At 35.2% G+C, this 19,726-nt stretch overlaps 1 protein-coding gene across 5 annotated transcripts in view; it reads left to right on the top strand.

Annotated features, from left to right (window-relative positions):
- Window positions 1-1,844: 1,844 nt before the first annotated feature.
- The window catches only part of SNCA (synuclein alpha), a 102,920-nt gene continuing 85,038 nt past the window's right edge, over window positions 1,845-19,726 (top strand). Inside the window, exons 1-5 of one of the 5 annotated variants that reach the window (XM_039845715.1) lie at window positions 1,845-1,880; window positions 2,101-2,296; window positions 4,491-4,636; window positions 10,560-10,601; window positions 15,791-15,933. In XM_039845715.1, coding sequence (XP_039701649.1) covers window positions 4,516-4,636; window positions 10,560-10,601; window positions 15,791-15,933 — 306 coding nt within the window. In that variant the 5' untranslated portion in view covers window positions 1,845-1,880; window positions 2,101-2,296; window positions 4,491-4,515. The other 4 variants (XM_039845711.1, XM_039845712.1, XM_039845716.1 and 1 more) reach the window with 4 other exon arrangements.

Here is a 19,726-nt window from a genome sequence, read left to right as displayed (position 1 = left end):
AATTTGTTTTATATATATATATATATTTTTTTTTTTTTTTTTTTGGTGAGTGGTGAGAAATCATCTCTCTGTACTGAAAATTACCAAAAGAGAAAAGATAAAATTTTAAATATGAATGCCCTCCTGTTTTATAATAACATAAATTCTCCTGGGTTTCCATTATCACATCTGAATTCAAAGGCTATTTCTAACACAGTTGAGTCTCACCTTTTTCCTCCCATCTGATACCACAACCAATCTGTAAGGTTCCAGAGAATAACTGCCAATTCTGGAGACAAATGTGTCTTCTGAAACATTTCTTGCTAGATTATCTCAGCTCTGCCATTTAAGATCTAGAAAATTGAAGTCTGATACGGAAATTCTTTGAGCCTCAGATTCCCCATTTCTAAAAGATACATAATAAAGCTTAAATTGTCCAATTTTTATGATTAAATGATACAGTACATTGGTCTTTTGTCAAGCATAAATTACCATTTAAAGGTATGGAATCATGCTATCTTATAACAAGCACAAAAAAGTAATAATTGCTCAAAATAATTCTCTCCTTGGTCTGCAGTGGGGCCTGAAATATCTGTCGATTTTCTCCCTTCTTGATTTAAAGCACTAGGTCTCAAGAAGTTCTCTGTTTAACTATAAATGTCTTATGAAATAATATATATTAAATAATTTTCATAATAGTTTATCAAGAGACCTAGTTGTGTAGGGTCACAGTGAAAAACATTTATTATTGGCAGTAATAAAAAGAATCAACTGTAATAAAAAGAAACTACTAATGAATGCAATAACATGAATTAACTTCACAAACACAATGCTGAGTGAAAGAAGTCAGACATACAAAAAAAGTTCAGTTTTGAAATTCTTGAATAGGTACAACTAAGAAGGGCACAAAGGAACTTTCTGAAATGATGAAAATGTTCTATATCTTCAAAATGGTATGGATTACACTAATGCATGTATTTTCAACACTGTTTTAAAGAAACATTTAAAATCTGAGCATTTCACTGTGTATAAATTATACTTCAGTTAAAAAAAGGCCATCTAAACATTATTGTCATTGGTTTTATCTGTTCTTGTATTTTATGGATGCATGCTGAAATATTTATAGATTAAAAATATATATTTATATATACATATATATGTGTGTATATATATAATTATATATATATATATATAATTCTTGGAATTTAGTGAAAAAAATAGAGAGTGGTGATAAAAATTGGGGCGTATGTTAGCATATAAATGAAATAAGATTAGCCATGCATTGAAAAAAGGTGGAAGCTGGGTGATATTCACAGGGGAGTTCTTTATTCTGCCTACCTTTGTATATGTTTGAACATTTTCCTAATAACAAAGTTGAAAAGAGAGGTGTCATCTAGGTTTCTTTACAAAAGAAAACTGAACAGGAGGACATAACTTGTTCAAGGTCTCAGAGCCAGACTGCAAAACAACTTTCAAGTTTCACCTTCTTTCTCTGACCCTAAGGAAACAAAACGTGAGCGTTTTGGAAGGGCTACCTTTATAAAGGGCAGACCGATAATGCAAAGAATTGTTTAATCAATATATGTACTTGTTTTCTGTCCCCTTTCGTTCCAAACGGTTGTTTTGTAGGTTTAAATTGCATTTCACTCAGATTTTAGACTTAAGTGAGTGCAAGGTCAGAGAAAATATCTCCCCCAAAAGAAGAAGAATAAGAAGAAAAGAAATACAAAACTCCAAACAAAATAAAAACACACAGCAACTACTTTATTTTCCTTTCCAGTGCTAAAATCACCCTCCCAATCCAGGCAAAGAAAGCAAAGGCATCCTGTTGGAGGGAGGAGCTTGGTTCTCCATTCTGGTGTGATCCGGAAACAGCTGTTCTCCCTCCAGCTCTGAAAGAGGTGAAAATGTGTTAAGCAATGCAATAATTGTCTTGAAGCCTGCGCGTGTCTGTGTGTCTGTGTGGGGATGGGGAGGGGTGTCAGCTCAGAGGGAAACGTGAATCAGAAGTCAGAAAAGGTGAGTGATGTGTAGAATCGCGGTTTCAGAAGGAGCCGAAGACGAAATTGGATATGATGGCTCGGGAGAATAAACCACGCTGGATTTGTCTCCTGCATACAGGCACTTGAGTCTGGAAAGTAAATTCCATTCGATATCTAAAAGCCTTACGACTGCTTGATTTCGACGGCTGGAGAATATTTATTCCTTGTAGCTGATGGAAAAACCTGAGTCTGGCAGCCTCTGATTGGTGGAAAAGAAAATGGTGATAGTGAGGTGGGAAGAGGATTTGACGAGCCTCCTCCTGCCTTCTCCACCTGTATGTAACTCTTCCTTACTAATCTCTTCTCTACCCACGGGGCCTTTTCTGGCTCGGGCAAGGTTAAGAACAAACGAAAACTGAGTATATTTAAGCAAAAGCGCCCTTAACGTTGTGTCCGACGACCATTAATCAAATTTAGCGATCCAAGAGAAACGTGCTCTTGGCATGCTGATGTGAGCACCTTCCTGAGCTGCCTGTCCCCTTCAGCAGCTCCCCCAAGAGACTGGCTCTATTTTCGGTGGTTGATCCCTTAGACTCCCACGCTCCCAGATTGGCTCTGACATGGGGTGGGGGTGTCCCAGTGAGGAACCAGAGGGAAAGGCAGAGAGAGACAGGGGAGGAAAGGGGATGAGAAAGAGGGAGAGATGACAGCCCAAGCCTAACCACTCGGGATCGCCAGAAGAGTCCCCGTGACCCTGAACTTGAGGTGAAGCGCAGAACACCCACATCTTCCCGCCTCCCAGAAGGAGGCAGGCGGCTGGAGCTGGATACAGCCTTCCCTCCACCCCCATCCTGGTCGAAGAAGAGTACAGTGCACGCGGCGCGGAAAGCAGCTAGCCGCGGGAGAGGGGCGGGGAGAGGCGCTGACAAATCAGCTGCGGGGGAGGTGAGCGGAGGAGAAGGAGGAAAAAGAGGAAGAAGACCGAGACGACGAAAAGGGGACCCAAAAAAGGGGGCGAGCGACCGAGTGCGGCGACGTGGGGTGAGGTGCGTACTGGCTTTAGAGCAGACCCGGGGACCCAGCCTTACCTTTAGCATCCTTCGCGCTTTCTCCCCGCCTTCCCTCCGGCGCTCTTTTTCTCTGGGATCCTCTAGCGCCGGGGGACGGGGAGTGGCAATTCGACGACAGGTTCGTGGGTTCATATCCCACACCCTTTGCCTCTCATCGCCGGGTTGTGTTGACAGCAGCCTCCTCTGGGGACCATCCCTCTCCTGGTGGCGTTTCCGCCCTTTCTGTGCGCTCTTTTTCCTCCCTTTCATTTAAATAACATTTGAGAATTGTTTAAATGTCTTTAAAGCGGGGGTGGGAGGAATCAGAGTTCTGAGAAGCAGAGGGAATCAGGTAAGTACATATAGATCTAAATGGGCAGCTTTGGAAGTCCCGAACACCTGGTGGGAGAGGAGTCATTGCAGACGCCTGCCAGGGGCATTGGTGCCGCAGTGAGGACCTCCTGTGTCAAGTCTCGGAGGTGGGTACGTATCCCTTTGGTGAGCTTGGGGAAAGTAAGTTGACCTGGCTTTCCTCCAGCTTTAGATTTTCCCCTCTTCGCGTCCTCTAAAGCTGAGGGGTCTGGCTTTTCCAGGAAACGCTTTTCCTTTGGGAAACAAGGGAGCATGCTGGATGGAGCATAAACATCCAACTTTCTCTTTTTCCTTAAATCCCCCAGTCAGCCCTCTTGGTTCTCTCTGGTAAAGTAATTAGCTGCGTTTGGCAAATAATTAAATGGAAGCACAGAGGGGACAAGTCAACAGGTGGTAAAGGGTTAACAGGTGCGGGCGCCGGGTCTGGAGCAGGTTCGCGCGCGCGCGCGCGCGCAGAGAACGCCCCCTCGAGTGGCTGGCGCGCGTCTCGGTGCTGCTGGATGGTGTGAACAGGCCTGCCCAGGGTAGACAGCTGAGGGCCTGCTCAGGGTAGATAGCTGAGGGCGGGGGTGGGTGGTCGGGTGGATTAGCGCGAGTGCGGGTGTGCTCTCAGTAAGCCTGAGGTTCAGCTACACCCAGAGTGAGTAGCTCTGTTCTCTCTTCTCTTCCTCAACCTATTAGCCCTCTTCTGGGATTCATTTTAAGAGTGCCCCTGACCCCATTCCTCCAGCTTCCATTCTTTTTCTGTGATCTGTCTTCTAAAGGTACTTCTAACTTACTGTCACAGCTTGGACCCTGGGAAGTTGAAAGAGGGATCTGTCTTTTCATGCGACTTCGGAGATGCAGTATGAACAGCTGAGATGGTTCATCCTAGTCCATGTTTAGGAGGCTCGACTTTTACTAGCCAAGATGCATGGGGGAGCTACATTTTTAATGCAAAAACAAAAAAAGAGCTTCTTTGTCCAATGGTTGAAATAAGGGAACACTTAAAAGAGTCTCACACTTTGGGGAATTCTACTGATCTTTCAGGGGTTTTTACCTTGGATGGTTCTAGTATTGTTTTGTTTTACCCAAAAGTTCTCATTCAAGTGTATTTTGTGTTCTCCAGTGTGGTGTAAAGGAATTTATTAGCCATGGATGTATTCATGAAAGGACTTTCAAAGGCCAAGGAGGGAGTCGTGGCTGCTGCTGAAAAAACCAAACAGGGTGTGGCTGAAGCAGCAGGGAAGACAAAAGAGGGTGTTCTCTATGTAGGTAGGTAAGCCCCAAATGCCATTTTGATATTTATTTATGACCGTTGGGTTAGGATGATTGATGCTCTAAATGCTGGTATTTCTCACTTGATTCATTTTTGCATCATCACTTGCCAAAGGATGGACTGAGTCAGAGGTATGTGTGGGTAGGTGAATGTGTTTTTGAGTTAATAGTAAAAAGTGGGCCTAATCTTTTGGTTTTCCAGATTATTTTCAATAATACTTAGGACTTTTTGTTTCTTTTAAAAAATATTTCTATGCATAAATGATATATTTCAGAGGGTGTTTTTAAAAATTCAGTCCTCAGCCAGAGTGATACGTTTATTATAATTGATTAACCTACATTGACACATTATTATCACCCAGAGTCCATAGTTTTCCTTAGGGTTCATTCTTGGTGATGTACTTTATATAGATAGGATCGGACAAATGTATAATGACATGTATCTATCATTACAATATCATACAGAGTAGTTTCAATATCCTACAAATCCTCTCTGCTCTGTCTATTCATCCCCTTCCCCTAGCCCCTGGCAACCACTAATCTTTTTACTGTCTCTGTAGTATTACCATATATAGTTGGAATCATATTGTATGTGGCCTATTCAGACTGTTTTCTTTCATTTAGTAATATGCATTTAAGGGTCTTCCATGTCTTCACATGGTTTATCAGCTCATTTTTTTTCTAGTACTGAATTATCTTCTATTATCCGGATGTACCACAGTTTATCTATTCACCTACTGAAGGACATCTTGGTTACTTCCAAGATTTGGCAATTATGAATAAGGCTGCTGTAAACACTAATGTGCAGATTTTTGTGTGCACACACGTTTTCAATTCCTTTGGGTAAATATCAAGGAGCATGATTGCTGACTCTCATGTTAAGAATATGCTTAGTTTTGTAAGAAACTGCTAATCTATCTTCCAAAGGGTCTGTACCATTTTCCATTCCCATTAGCAATGAATGAGAGTCCCTATTGCTTCACATCCTCACCAGCTTCTAGTGTTTGAATTTTGGCCATTCTAATAGGTGTGTACTGCTGTCTTGTTGCTCTTTTAATTTGCATTTCCCTGATAAAATATGACACAGAGAATCTTTTTATATGCTTATTTGCCATCTGTAAGTCTGCTTTGGTGAAGTGTCTGTTCAGGTCTCTTGCTCATTTTTCAGTTGAGTTATTTTCTTACTGTTGAGTTCTAAGAATTCTTTGCATATTTTGGATAACAATTCCTTTTCAGATTTATCTTTTTCAAACATTTTTTCATAGCCTGTAGCTTCTTTTTTCATTCTCTTGATATTGTCCCAGAGCAAAAGTTTTTAATTTTAATGAAGTCAAATTAATTGATTTTTTTTTTTCGTGGGTCATGTCTTTGGTGTAGTATCTAAAAAGTCATTGCCATGACCCACGGTCATGGAGATTTTCTTCTGTTATCTTCTAGGAGTTTTATAGTTATGCATCTTGCATTTAGGGCTGTGATTCCTTTTGAGAGTGTGTGTGTGTGTGTATGTGTGTGAAAGTATAAAGTTGGTGTCTAGATTCCTTTTTTTTTTTTGCATGTGAATGTTCAGTTATTCCAGCACTATTTATTGAACTATATTTGCTCCATTGTATTGCCTTTGTCAAAAATCAGTTGACTATATTTATGTGGTTCTATTTCAGCACTCTCTGTTCCATTGACTGGCTATTCTTTTGCCAGTCTCACACTCTGGCTTTACAGTAAATCTTGAAGTAAGATAGTGTCAGTTCCCTAACTTTACTCTTCTCTATCAATGTTGTATTGGCTATTCTGGGCCTTTTGCCTCTCCACATAAACTTTGGAATCTGTTTTTCAATATCCACAAAATAACTTACAGGGATTTTGATTGAGACTACATTGAGCTATAGATCAAGTTGGGAAGAACTGATATCTCGACAATATTAAGTCTTTCTATTCATGAACACAGAATATATCTTTATCTTGTTCTTTGATTTTCTTCATCAAAGCTTTGTAGTTTATCTTCTATAGATCTTATATATATTCTGTTAAATTTGTAACTAAGAATTTTGTTTTTTTGGTACTAATATAAATGGCATTGTGTTTTTAATTTCAAATCCCTCTTGTTCATTGCTACTATAAAGGAAAGTAATTAACTTTTGTTTGTTAAGCTTGTATCCTGCAACCTTGCTATAATCATTTATTAGTTATTAGTTCTAGGTACTTTTTTCCAATTCTTTTGGATTTTCTACATAGACTATCATGTTATCTGAGAACAAAGACAGTTTTATTTATTTTTTCCCAATTTGTATACTTTTTATTTCCTTTTTTTTTTTTTTTTGGTCTCATTGCATTAGCTTGGACTTCCAGTATGATGTTGAAAAGACAGAGTGAGTGGGGCATCCTTGCCTTGTTCCTGTTCTTAGTAGGAAAGCTTCTAGTTTCTCACCGTGATATATGATATTAGCTGTAGGTTTTTTTATAAATATTCTTTATTAAGTTGAAGAAGTTACCCTCTATTTCTAGTTTACTGTGAGTTTTTATCATGAATTTTGTCAAATTTATCATGAATTTTGAATTTCATCAAATACTTTTTCTGCATCTATTGATATGATCATGTGATTTGTCTTTTTGAGCCTGTGGATATGATGGATTACTTTACTTTGCAAAAGCTGAGCCAGGCTTGCTTACCTGGAATTAATACTACTAGGTCATGGTGTATAATTCCTTTTATACATTGTTGGATTTTATTCATTAATATTATCTTGAGGATTTTCATGAAGCACACTTTTATATATAGGAGTCATGGTTATTGTTAGCAAATAAACTTTCCAACAGAAAAATTATTTTGTTAACGTATTTTTTTTTTTAATTTTCATTCTTCACTACAAAACTTATTATCAATAACTAGTTTTAAAGATTGGAAGTGACTGAAGAAAATTTTCTAAGTTTGCTGTAGCTGAAGGAGTTTGGCACACTGTTTTCATAAACTTCATGAGAAAAGTAATGTTATTCCTTTATAGTATTATGCTTTTGGAAGCTATATTTCAACTAATTGAACAACTACCATAAGAATCACTGTTATTTAATATGCTTAACCTGCAGCAAGCTGAGAAAGTCAGCATAACATGCACAACACCAGCACAGTTGGGTTCTTGCAACTCCCAGGCATTGCTTCTGACTTTGTCTGCCATGTAGTTTTGTGAAGCATTGAGAGAAAAGACGTGACGCATGTGGACTTCCTCAGCTCAGCTAGTGTCCCTTCAGCTTTTATATCTGTCTAGTCACATAGCCACTGGGCACCTATTTTGGATCTATATCTTTTCTATTACAAGTTACTCATCAGTTAAAGGTTAATCACTAATAAACAATTGACAGCAAACAGATGATTGATTTGATAAGAAGCAACCTTATCAAGACTCTCATTTATCTTGATGCAGGATACAGTCCCTGACTTAGCCAAAGGTCAAATTCTCAGGTACTACTGAGGCAGAGAGGAAAGACTGCAGACCAACAGTTAAACATTTCTTTTTACTAGTCACTTTTTTCACAATATGGGTTGCAAGGGATGGCAGGTGAGTAGTGATAAATGTTCTCTCAAATACAGGCTGTTTTCACTTAACATATTTCCAGGATACATGAATTTCAGTTACCACAGTTAGTTAAATAACATATCCCTAACAACACAGTAGAAATTTCTGTTACCACAGTACATAAAATGTGAGTGATTGCATGAAGTGCAAACTGCTTTTAGCTCTTCAGCCCACAAATCACTACATAAATAACAGGAACCATTATAATCCATGATTGAATCACTTCGCTTCTTTCAAAATGTGTTTGTGATTGGCTACAGTACACCTGCTATTCAGTTTACGTAGATAGCAAAACCCTTGCTTGTGTTGCCACCTTGTTGTCCAGTGAAAAATCCATGTGATATTTTACAAAAATGCATAATTGAAAGAGGAAATTAGCCCCAAAAGATGAAAGTGCAGCAAAGAAATGAAGTGAAAAATGCTGGAAGTAAAATTTGAATCAAACGTGAATTTATTTATAGAAGAAATAGCTGACTGTAGGAATGTTGGCACTGCTACAGTTCCAGAGACTCTAGATGTGCAGCCAAAGGAACTTTTGAAGATGACGGTCTCAACGTATGTGGAAAAAGTGGTTATAATGAATAATGTGAAGATGTCCCAGAGGAAGTGATGCCACAATAATACCTCACTGTAATAGAACAGTCAGAGATATAATATGTCATTAAAAGTGCAAAGGATAACATTTTGGAAACTGACACAAATTTACACATTTTCTAAGGCTTAGAAAAGAAGCTTGCTCCATACAGGAAGTTATACAATGAGAACAGGAAGACAAGCAGCGTTTAAAGTACTCAAAAAGTTTTTTTACCAAGAAATAAAACACTTTAATTTTCAATGTTTAAAATTATAGTATACTAGTAAATATTAGTTTTACTAATTTTTCACTTTCCTATATATTTATAAATAACTAAGAGAGTTTTTAATATTTTGAGAAAAAATTTTAAGGCCATGGGACAATTGTAATTTTTACCAAAGATTAATCATAATTTTCATCATTAATTATTAAGATCTTTTACACAGCTTCAACTCAGCTTATGAGTATCATTTTCTGATCCAATGGGACTATGCAAAACAAGCATTGCCTGCAAAGTACACATGCACACACCACATCACATATATCTACATAATACTATCCTGTGTTCTTTATAACATATTTAACAACTGTACAATTTCACTTTTACCAATTTATGTTTTGGTGATTTTTCCCATGTTTTAAACTGCAAAAATCTTTACAAATATGATATGTAAAGAATAATAACAGTTTCACTTAAGTATTTACTATGTCCTAAACACTGTTTTAAGATCTTCGTGTGTATTATTTCCTTTGATCTTCACTTTGTCCGAATGATGTGTATTTGATTATTACATAGTGAAGTGAAGATTTAAATCCAGAATATCGGAATCCAGAGCACACTTTCTTAAATATAAAACTTAAGTATACATAAAAAGTATAGTTCATGTTTTATTTTAATTGTAGGTCCTTAAGTATACTCAAATTGGAAGCTTTTAAATATATTTCAATTATTTTATTAAATGTAGAAACTTTCTTTAACTGTTTTGTAGAATATAAATTTAAATATGCATGGAAATTTCACTTAATGCCATATTTTTATATATTTTTATATTATATACTCAGTGAACATTTTCAATATGATTCTGTATATTTATTTAGATCATCTTATTGACCATCATATTATTTAAATCATAGATATGCACTACTAAATTTTAAGTAAATTTGGAACTAGAAACTGCCTCAGAATAGTGTTTCTCAAATTTGATCCATGAATTACCTGCATTAGATCATGAAGGTTATTAAAAGTGCAAATATCTTTACCTGATATTTAACTGAATATCTGAGGTTCTGACTCAAGAGTCAACATTTTTAAAGTCACTCCCAGTTAATTCTGCTGCACTCTCCAGTTTAAGAACTAGCTTCTTAGAGATTATTTAATTAATCTAATGTATTAATTTACTGATAAGGAAACTGAGGCTCACTTATACTTTTTTCCTTTGTTTATAGTTATTTCTAGCATACTTAGTAAGGGTTTGCAAAACAGTGCATTTTTAAACTTAAGATTGGTAACTATCTTGATATCCAAATATAGGTTTCAATAATTTCCCAGTTTTTATGTCCTCACTTTTTGATATTCTTCAATGTCTCCTACTAGCCTTGCTTCCTTCTACTTGTTATAGAGATTACTGAGTTTCATTGGTTTAGTTTTTCGGTCCTGAGGATATCTTTGTATATGGACTTCTTAAGACTGAGAGTTTGGTTTTGATTAGTTTCATTTGATTAGCTATCAGCAATACAGTCCAGTTTGAGATTTATGTTTTGAATTTGTTTGTTTATATAGGCTCCAAAACCAAGGAAGGTGTGGTTCACGGTGTGACAACAGGTAAGCTCCATGGGATTATATCACTGAAAATATCTAGTAATCTGTATAGCCCCAGCATTGATCATGTGGAATGCAATTGCGAATAATCACTGTGTCCATTTTAGGAAACAGCCTTGGGATAATCAGTAAATTACTTATTGTATTTATCTCTATATGGTCTAATTTCACCAAGAATTTACATAAATCAATAAGAAAACTCAATAAAGAAATAGCGAAAATGATGAAAATCATGGTGGTTTTGGTGATGATAAGGAAGATAATAGTAATAGAAATAGAAAAATCAAAGGAGAACCAAAATTTGACAATGTTAGGAGCCCACACTTGGTATAATAAATTTCAAGTTGTATGCACTCCAACCTTCCAGATAGATGTGGTAAGAGATATAATCAAAAATGTAATTTATATGATCGGAAAGCAGTAATAGTGCCTCAGAAAAATAACACATTCTATTACTGAATTATAAAATAGAAATGGGGAAAATCAGATGGGAATATTAATAATACTATATAATACTAGTATTGTGATCGAAACCATAAACACTGGAGCCAGAACTCCTCAGTTCAAATTTTTGCTTGCATCTTCTAGCAGTGTAATTTTTCTAAAGTAAGTGAATTGATGTATACAAAGCATCTAGAGTACTGAAAGCAAATAATATGTATTGTGTAGGTTTTACTTATTATCACTTTATAGTGAATCTATCTTGAGCAATGGTTGTATAGCTAGTGGAAAAGTATTTCATGTGACTATTTTATACACATTTTTTGATAAAAAATGAGTGTAAAATTATAACAGAACCCTTTGAAACTGATTTTGCTGGAAGCTAAGTTAAAGTATGCAGCTTATATTTGCTCTGTTGCAATACAATATTAATGCTGAGAGTAAAGCAAGTAAAATGCCTTCTAGGGACTTTCTATAAATGTGATGTTATTAAGCACGATTTTAATAAGAACTGGATGTAAGCAGTTGGAGACTGTACTATTCAAAGAGGGCCTACCTAGATTAAGTGTTCCATTTTGATAGTTGAAGGAGAATCCATGTTGAGAAAGCAGATGAGCACGTTGCAAGTTTCAGAGCCTATGGTAAAAAATAAAGGACATAACTAATACCGTAATCTAATGGAGGCTCTGGATATGGACTTCAAGGATGACTGTTGACAAAGTCAAAATTTTTGAGGCTTCTCCAGAATGACACACCGTAAACACAGGTTTAGATATGTGTCTGTGTGCACACATGCACTTGCACTATTAAAGCTTGCATAATGAGGCAATATTTTCTGGAGAATAGTAGCACACCAGCTTATGTTTCCATGTTTTTGTAACGTGAGAGACTTTGTGTATTACATTTTCCTTTAGCATGTTGAAAATTTGAGGTGTCCTACAGTAAAAGAATTTGCATAATTTAGTTTAACCTGGGGTTCTTCAAACTTATTTGAACTTCTTTCAATAGTTGCTAGGGTTGAATTAAGCTAGCGTTGCCCAGAACACTGTGGAAAATGCTGCGATGCAGCAAGGCCATGATGATTTTGGTGTGGGCACATTCATAGCCATTGCACCAATCAACCCCCCTAGAACTAGTAAAATATCAAAAATGTCATCATAGTCTGGCTCTGAGAAATGTATTAATAAAGCTGCAATAAGTACCATCTCTCTTACACATCAGGTAAATGAATTACTTAATATGTTGAGTAGGGTTATTTAATATAAAATTCCAAATTCTAATTAGGAGGAAAAGTAAGTTTAAGATAATTACCTCAGTGGTTAAGGAGAGGAGAAATTGATTGCTTATTATACATGGTCTAAAGTGTTTATTATAGGTACATAGTAAGTGCAAAATAAATGCTATTTTTATTGTTATTAGTCTTAAAGTAGGGAAATGAGAACTTATTATATATTATATAATATTATTGGCTAATCTTAAAAGAAAAACTTCTCTAAGAATTATCCCATTAGCTATTTTTGCAGAAATATAGACTTTAGTAAACTTAGGTGAGGTGTTTTCTACCTACAAAATCCAAGGGGAATAAATTCTCCCAGTTAGAAAATCACAAGATAAAATCCAGAAAACTCTACCTTAAACCTTGGTTGTTTGATCTCAGGATGTTATTTCAGTTGTCTACTTAATGCATCATGTTATAGGAAAATATAAGGGTATAATTAATCTGGACCTATTGAATGACATGTTTTTCAAGGTGCTTTAAAAAATATATAAGCTTTCTCATTTTTCTCATAAATGCATGATGTAAAGAAATTTCTTTTAATGGAGATTTTTCTGAAGGCTTTTAATTTTATAAAAAGAAATTTATTACATGATAATGAATGCAGTTAATTTTCAACATGTAATAATTTAAATTTTCTTGTTAAATTGTTTTATAATGTAAATTTTATTATTTTCCTCGAATCAATCATTTGTATACCAATTCAAAAGTAGATCTTTCTAATGTTATAGTTTTACCTCACTGTCAAAGGTTAGATTTGCTATATCTATTCTAAAGGTTGGTGGCAAATTTCCTTTCTTAAATTTTATTGTTGAGTTAAAGTCAAATATAAATCTAATTACTAAAGTTAATGTGTAAATTACAGATATATTTAAAACTCCTTTTAATGCATTCAAAATTATTTATTGATTATATACTATGAAATAATATAAAGAAAAATAAAACAGAATCTCTGATTTTAATTAACTCTAAATACATGGGTGGAGATAAACAGACATACTAGGAAATGAATAATTATGGTACAACGGTAAAAAGTTCAATAGTAGAGATATATCTAAAATTTCATGGGACCACAGAAGGATGAATAAGGTCACTTATTGAGTGGATAGGTTTTTAAAATGAAATTTGGCTTTCGTGGTGAGTTTTAACATCAGCTTGAATTTGCTGAGTAAACAGATAGAGGGATATCTGAAGAGATGAAGGCTTCTGGCCAAATGGAGCTGTATGAACCAAAATGGGAAAGACTGGCACATTTGGAGGAAAATGTAAAGAATTAAAATATTATACTATCAATTGGTTGGGAGGAAAGTATCCTTTTTGACCCAAGTTATAATGTCTTTTCCCTTTAAAAAAGTTTTATTAGATGCAAAATGTACTAATTTGAGTGTCTATTTTCCTTTTTTCACCCTTTTGTTTGGAATGTAAATAAACAGAGAAACAGTGTAGAAGACCTTACCAGGGGAAAAGAGTCAAGGTTAATGGAAATACACTAGATAGATTAAGTCCTAGAGAAATTTTTTAAAAATGTATCTATTATTGCTACATGTACACTGTTATTTTGTAATGTAACTAATTTACTTATTCTTACAATAATAAAACCTAATGAATTATAATAAAGTACAAAGTACAGTTTACTGTGCAGTTTTATGTACATTAAAATAGATAAAGATTTATACATATGTAAAGAATTACTAGATATTATAAAAATAAATTTTTGGCTGGCAGAAAATTATGAGTCTATAAAAAGATCAAAATTTAGTTTTGTCTGTGATTTTATAACAAAAAAATATTATCACGCAACATTTTCTGTTCATGTTCTTGGGAATAAAACGACAACTAGAAGCAGATAATTCACTATTTTTAAAGGAAAAACATTCTAGATGTGTTTTAAAATACGAAATTTCCTGTACAGCATTTCACCGGCATTTAAATTGAACTTTACGTTGTGAATAGCTATTACTCACTAGGAGGCAACAGACAAAACCCAGAGGTGGTAAAAGGCAAATATCAAGCAAGACCTGTGTGCACTTTCTGGTTTAGGACTCTAGGGCCACTTCAGCTTCCCTGCCACTGCCTAAACCAAAGCGTAAGCCTCCTTGTCCTTACAGACCACCCTAGCTTCCATGAACTACATAGTCTATTCGAAACCCAGTTGTTTTGTCTACACTGTTTAATTACTGGCTTCTCCCAACTGGTAACATGAAATCTGTACAATAATCATGTGACTAGCACATAACACTTAACAGCTGACATAGTGTAACTCCTTGGGTTCCTCAGACTGGAACATATCTGAAGAGGATGTATATAATTGTAAAGCATAACAGGAAAATGTGTCTCTATTTGCTTAGGAGAGAGCCTAAGGAAGAATATCACTGAAATCCATAAATTCCTGAAGTGTGGGGGAAAAGCAGGCAAAAAATAAGTCTGTGGGGGGCAAAAAGAAGGCATTCATTGCATAGAGATGAGATGCAAGACCTAGGTTTTTTAAGCATAAATGTTATAAAGTTTAGATGAAGAAGGGTTGTTTTATTTCTGTATTGACCTTGAAATTATTAAAAGAGCAGATTCTCTTGTCTTTTGCTGCTCTTTCATAGAACTCTTCATTTAATCCAAACAATCTTTTTGTATTGGCACTTCTTTTATTTGGTAATTGCATGGAGGTAATACAGAAAGATTAATTCAGCAATTATATCAGCTAGTGTCTTGGAGAATTTTTGAAATAAGGTTAAATCTCTGCTTCTAAATCCAATCCTAAATTATTTATACTGTCTTTCTCAATATTTAACATTTTTAGAAACCTTCTAAAGAATAGCATTGTATTTTGTTTTAGGAAAAAAAAATTAAGTGTTCAATAAACCTCTTTATTTTTATACTTTATTTAATGCCTGGCTTTTTTGTTCTCATTAAAATTATTGAAAATCAATCTTATTCTTAAAAAATCTTTCTGTTTCAACTACCTGAAGTTTTAAGAATCAAAGTTCCCTCATAACCATTCCTTACTCTGTTGTTTATTTCTGATAGTGATATGTATGAGCATGAATGTAATGTGACTCAGAAAGTAAGGTGAAAATGAACCTCTTGAGTGAGATAAAGAATTGGCACTGAAATTGAATTAATGAAATAAATTTCATGATGAGTCTGATACAACTAAAATTGTGCCTGTAAGCATAGCTTTCTGCAAACTTTCCTAAAAAAAAAAATGTAAACCAAACCCAAATCACTCATGGGTCTAAATTTGTGATCATTAAACTTGAAGCAACTTTTAATAATTAAAAAAAAAAGTATTTTAGCAAAGATTTAGATTTCTACACTCATGTAGAAATCTCTGTAGCTTTTATTTCTTCTGATTTTTCAACTGTCTATGATATGTATAAATATAGGTCTTTAGAACTTGACAGCTAGTGGAAGTAAAATTATTTTAAGTTACTGTCGTTCCATCATCCCTTGATCTGTTCTTGCTCTTAATTTATCCCAGTGGCTGAGAAGACCAAAGAGCAAGTGACAAATGTTGGAGAGGCGGTGGTGACAGGGGTGACAGCAGTTGCACAGAAGACAGTGGAGGGAGCAGGGAGCATTGCAGCTGCTACTGGCTTTGGCAGAAAGGACCAGTTGGGCAAGGTATGGTTGCCTACATTTTATGTTATACTTTTAAGCTTGCGAGATCACAGTGCATTTTCATGCAAGGCACTAGACATGAATAAGATGCTTACTTGGGGAGGGCCGACCCCACATTAAAATGTGCTACCTTTATATACATGGCTATTCCTTTTTGAGGTATTAACCCAGATAAATGCTGTGAACATTGTACAATTATCATGATTGTTTCATTTTTTTGGAAGGAGGTTAATGAAATGAACAATGTAATAAATGCCAAAGGAATAGTGACATTTCAGAAAGAATGGGTGCTTTCATTGTTAGCTATGAATCTTGGAATTTCTCTTTGTTGGAATATAACAGATCATTTTGTGCCCACTCTCTAAATTTTCAAAATTAAGATTTTTTTACTTCATTTTTTAATAATGACATCATCTCCTTTTAAATCGCATATTTGCTGGTCATATAAGAGTTTATCGACAAATACAAGTTTGTGGAAACTGAGAGACTTAAAATGCATAACAACCAGAAATCATGGTTTTAGAGTGATTTTAAAATGCTCAGAAGAAATTTGACTTTGCATTTCTTGATGCAAATGTGACTCTGGTAAGATTCTATAAAAGACACAGTGGCTTTCATTTTAAACAGATAAGTAATAAAAAATGAGGTGTCAACCGGAAGATGCTATTTTATAAACTTCACAACCAGAGCAGCAGAATGATTTTTGCTTTTTCACTGCCACAAGAGCTTCTTTGCTATACGTTGAAAAAATAAATAAATAATAACAATAAAAAAAATCAAGCTTACTCTTGTTCTGTCTCTTCCCTCTGGAAAGCTCTTCCCCAAGATCATACATGTACTTGGCCTACTCCCTTATCAACTCAGGTCTTTGTTAAATGACACTTTCTCAGTCAGGCCTACCCAGACCTGTTTAAAACTGGAACCATTCTCCTCACCTCTGATATTCTTAATCTCCCTATTCTTTATTTTTTTTTTCCTTTTTGCCAAAGCGTTTATCACCTTTAAAAATAATAAATAAGTTACTTATTTTTATGTATGTTGTTTATTTCTCCCTTTCTCAAATATAAGCAGCAAGAGGGTAGAATATATTTTACTTTGTTCACTGATATTTCACATGTCTAGAACAGTGCCTGACACAGTAGACAATTGAGGAATATTTGTTAAATTAAGTAGGAAAGGAAGGAAGGAGATAAGTAAATAATCAGAGTAACTTTTACCTCTGTGTCTTTAATAATTATATAGATAGTATAGCAACAGTGGCTATTTAACCATCCAAAAGTTATAATCAAAATGGTTTTAGACTAGATATTGTGAACACTGTAAGAAAGTGGCTTTGTTTGATGGCAAACTGCTCAGGGTTGTTGTTTCTACTTAATCCTATGTAGCAAGCCTAGATTTAAAAAAAGGACTAAAAACCTGTGGCATATTTAGATTTTTATCACATGGAGTTGCATTGTCTGCACAATTGATGCGAATTACAGAAAATCTAGCTGGGCTTCTAGTGAAGTTCCCCGGCTAACACTTGAATTTATAGTTGATGGTAGTACTCCTTGGTATAGACTATGCATTTCAAATAATCTTATTACTTGTGCTAATAATTATACTAATACCTATTTTTATCTGAAATTATAATTATATGTATAGCTTTATTACATTTCAAAAGGTAGGAGTACAGAAATTAGTACAGACATAATAAACCTGTTTGTGTTCCAGACCCTTTTACCAATCTAGTAGAAGCTATGGACCCTCTTCCCACAAAATGTACACTCACATACACACACCAAAAGCCTGCACGGGATCTTGGAAACCCATCGGCAGACAGAGCCCATGATTTAGACCAACTCCTTGATTGTACAGATGAAAGTGAAATCTACAGAGGAGAAGCAAGCAATCCAAGGCCACAACCAATTGAAATAGACTGGTTACTAGTAGTGCTTTTCCATCCATTATGTCACGTCCCCAACCACTTCCTCAAAACCTAGTTTCCCTTTGGGTATTTATAAACTGAATCATGGACAACCAAATTTAACTGGACAAATTCTTTGCTTCAAAATATGAAACCAGAGAAACATGTACCATACCCCCTCCCACCTAAAGTATACAATGTAAATTGCAAGTATCATGAAAGTCTTTATTTCTTATAAAATTCAGCTTGTTTTTTATCTTTTTAAAATATTTGCTATTTTAATATTTTTTAAGCAGAAATCTAAATGATGTGACAAAATTAACCATTTGGAGATTTTTCTCTTATGTGTACTTATAGGTTTCTATAAATTTCTAATGTGAAAATGAAGCTGTTAAACCTAGAAATTATAGCATAGTTGTAGGAAAAAAATGTTGAACTGTGAGTTTAATTGGCTGATTTCTATCTCTGCTCTGTCCATAACTGGCTGGATGACCTTTTGCAGGTCTCTTAAGACTCTTTTGCATATAATGAGGAAACTAAACTAGAAAACTGAGTTAAAGCCCAATTTAGCAATAATGTTCTGAATTTCTATAATTTAAGGAAGACACCAATAACTACAAACTTGTTTCATTTTGGGATGCCAAAAATTCTCAGAATTTAAATAAAATCATTGAATTTGTTCATTAGAAATTTCAAAATAATTTAACTATTCATATTCTGATCAGAGTTATCCCGATGAATGGAAATAAGCAATTTATTGCTGCTTTAACCATTTATTACTGACTCCATTGAGAAACTCATTCTTCATTTAAGAAATATTGCTTACTGACTACGCACCAGAAACTTTGCTAGATATTGAGGTTAAAATAATAAGAAAGCCATACAGTTTTTCTCTTCATTTAGGTTATAGTCTAGTGATAAAGATCAATAATAATTATCATATGATAAGTGTGTAATTATTATCTGCGATAAATGCCATGGGGTACATAATGTTGAGAATTATCTAAAAGGTAACTTAACCCAGCTGGCATGAGATAGAGGTAAGGGGAGTATTACAATTGCTTTGTTGAGGAAGTAATGTTTGAGCTAAGATCTAAAAAAAAAAAAAAAAAAATGACTGGCAGTTAATAAACAAGCAGGATTTGAAGGGAAAGCATTCCAAGTAAAAGCAGAAACATGAGGAAATCCCTTGTGGTATGAGGGAACCCTGTCAAATCAAAGAGGAATGCAGCTGGAGGAAATAAGGAGGCTGGAGGAAATAAGGAGGAAGAGGCTGGAGATGTGTTGGGACCACATCGTGGCTGGCCACATTAAGAATTGGTCTTTATTCTAAGAATAAAGGAACCTATGAAAGCTTTTTAAGCATGGATGTCAGATTATAGGTTTGCATGTTGAAAAGATGTCTCTGCCTAAATGGAGAAGAAAACAAATAAAAGGGAGGTCAGAGTGGTACCAGAGAACAGTTAGTGGTTGTAATGGAAAGAGGAGATTGCATATACTAAGGTATTGGTGAGCAAGAGGAAAGAAATACATTAATTCAAAGACTATGTAGGAGGTGATATCAACAAAATTTGGTGATAAATTTCACAAGGTTTAGGAGAAAAGAAATGTGACAAACAGGGCTACTAGCTGTTAACTTGTAGAGTGGATAAATGCCTCTGTTAGTCTCTTGGTAGTTGGTGCCTCTCTTAATGATCAGGGCCACTGTGAGAGGAATGGCTGTGTTGTGTCCGGACTTCATGCCTTTTAAGGATATTTGGCCCATCGCTTCCTAATTGAGGAGAAAAGCCTCCTTCCTTCCTTCCTTCCTTCCTTCCTTCCTTCCTTCCTTCCCTTCCTTCCTTCCTTCCTTCCTTCCTTCCTTCCTTTCCTTCCTTCCTTTCTTCTGTT

The sequence above is a fragment of the Pteropus medius genome, unplaced genomic scaffold, assembly GCF_902729225.1.
Source record: "Pteropus medius unplaced genomic scaffold, Ma_sr-lr_union100, whole genome shotgun sequence".
Taxonomy (NCBI): Eukaryota; Metazoa; Chordata; class Mammalia; order Chiroptera; family Pteropodidae; genus Pteropus; species Pteropus medius.
The sequence above is the reverse complement of the archived record's forward strand: the minus strand, read 5'-3'. Positions and strand labels throughout refer to the sequence as shown.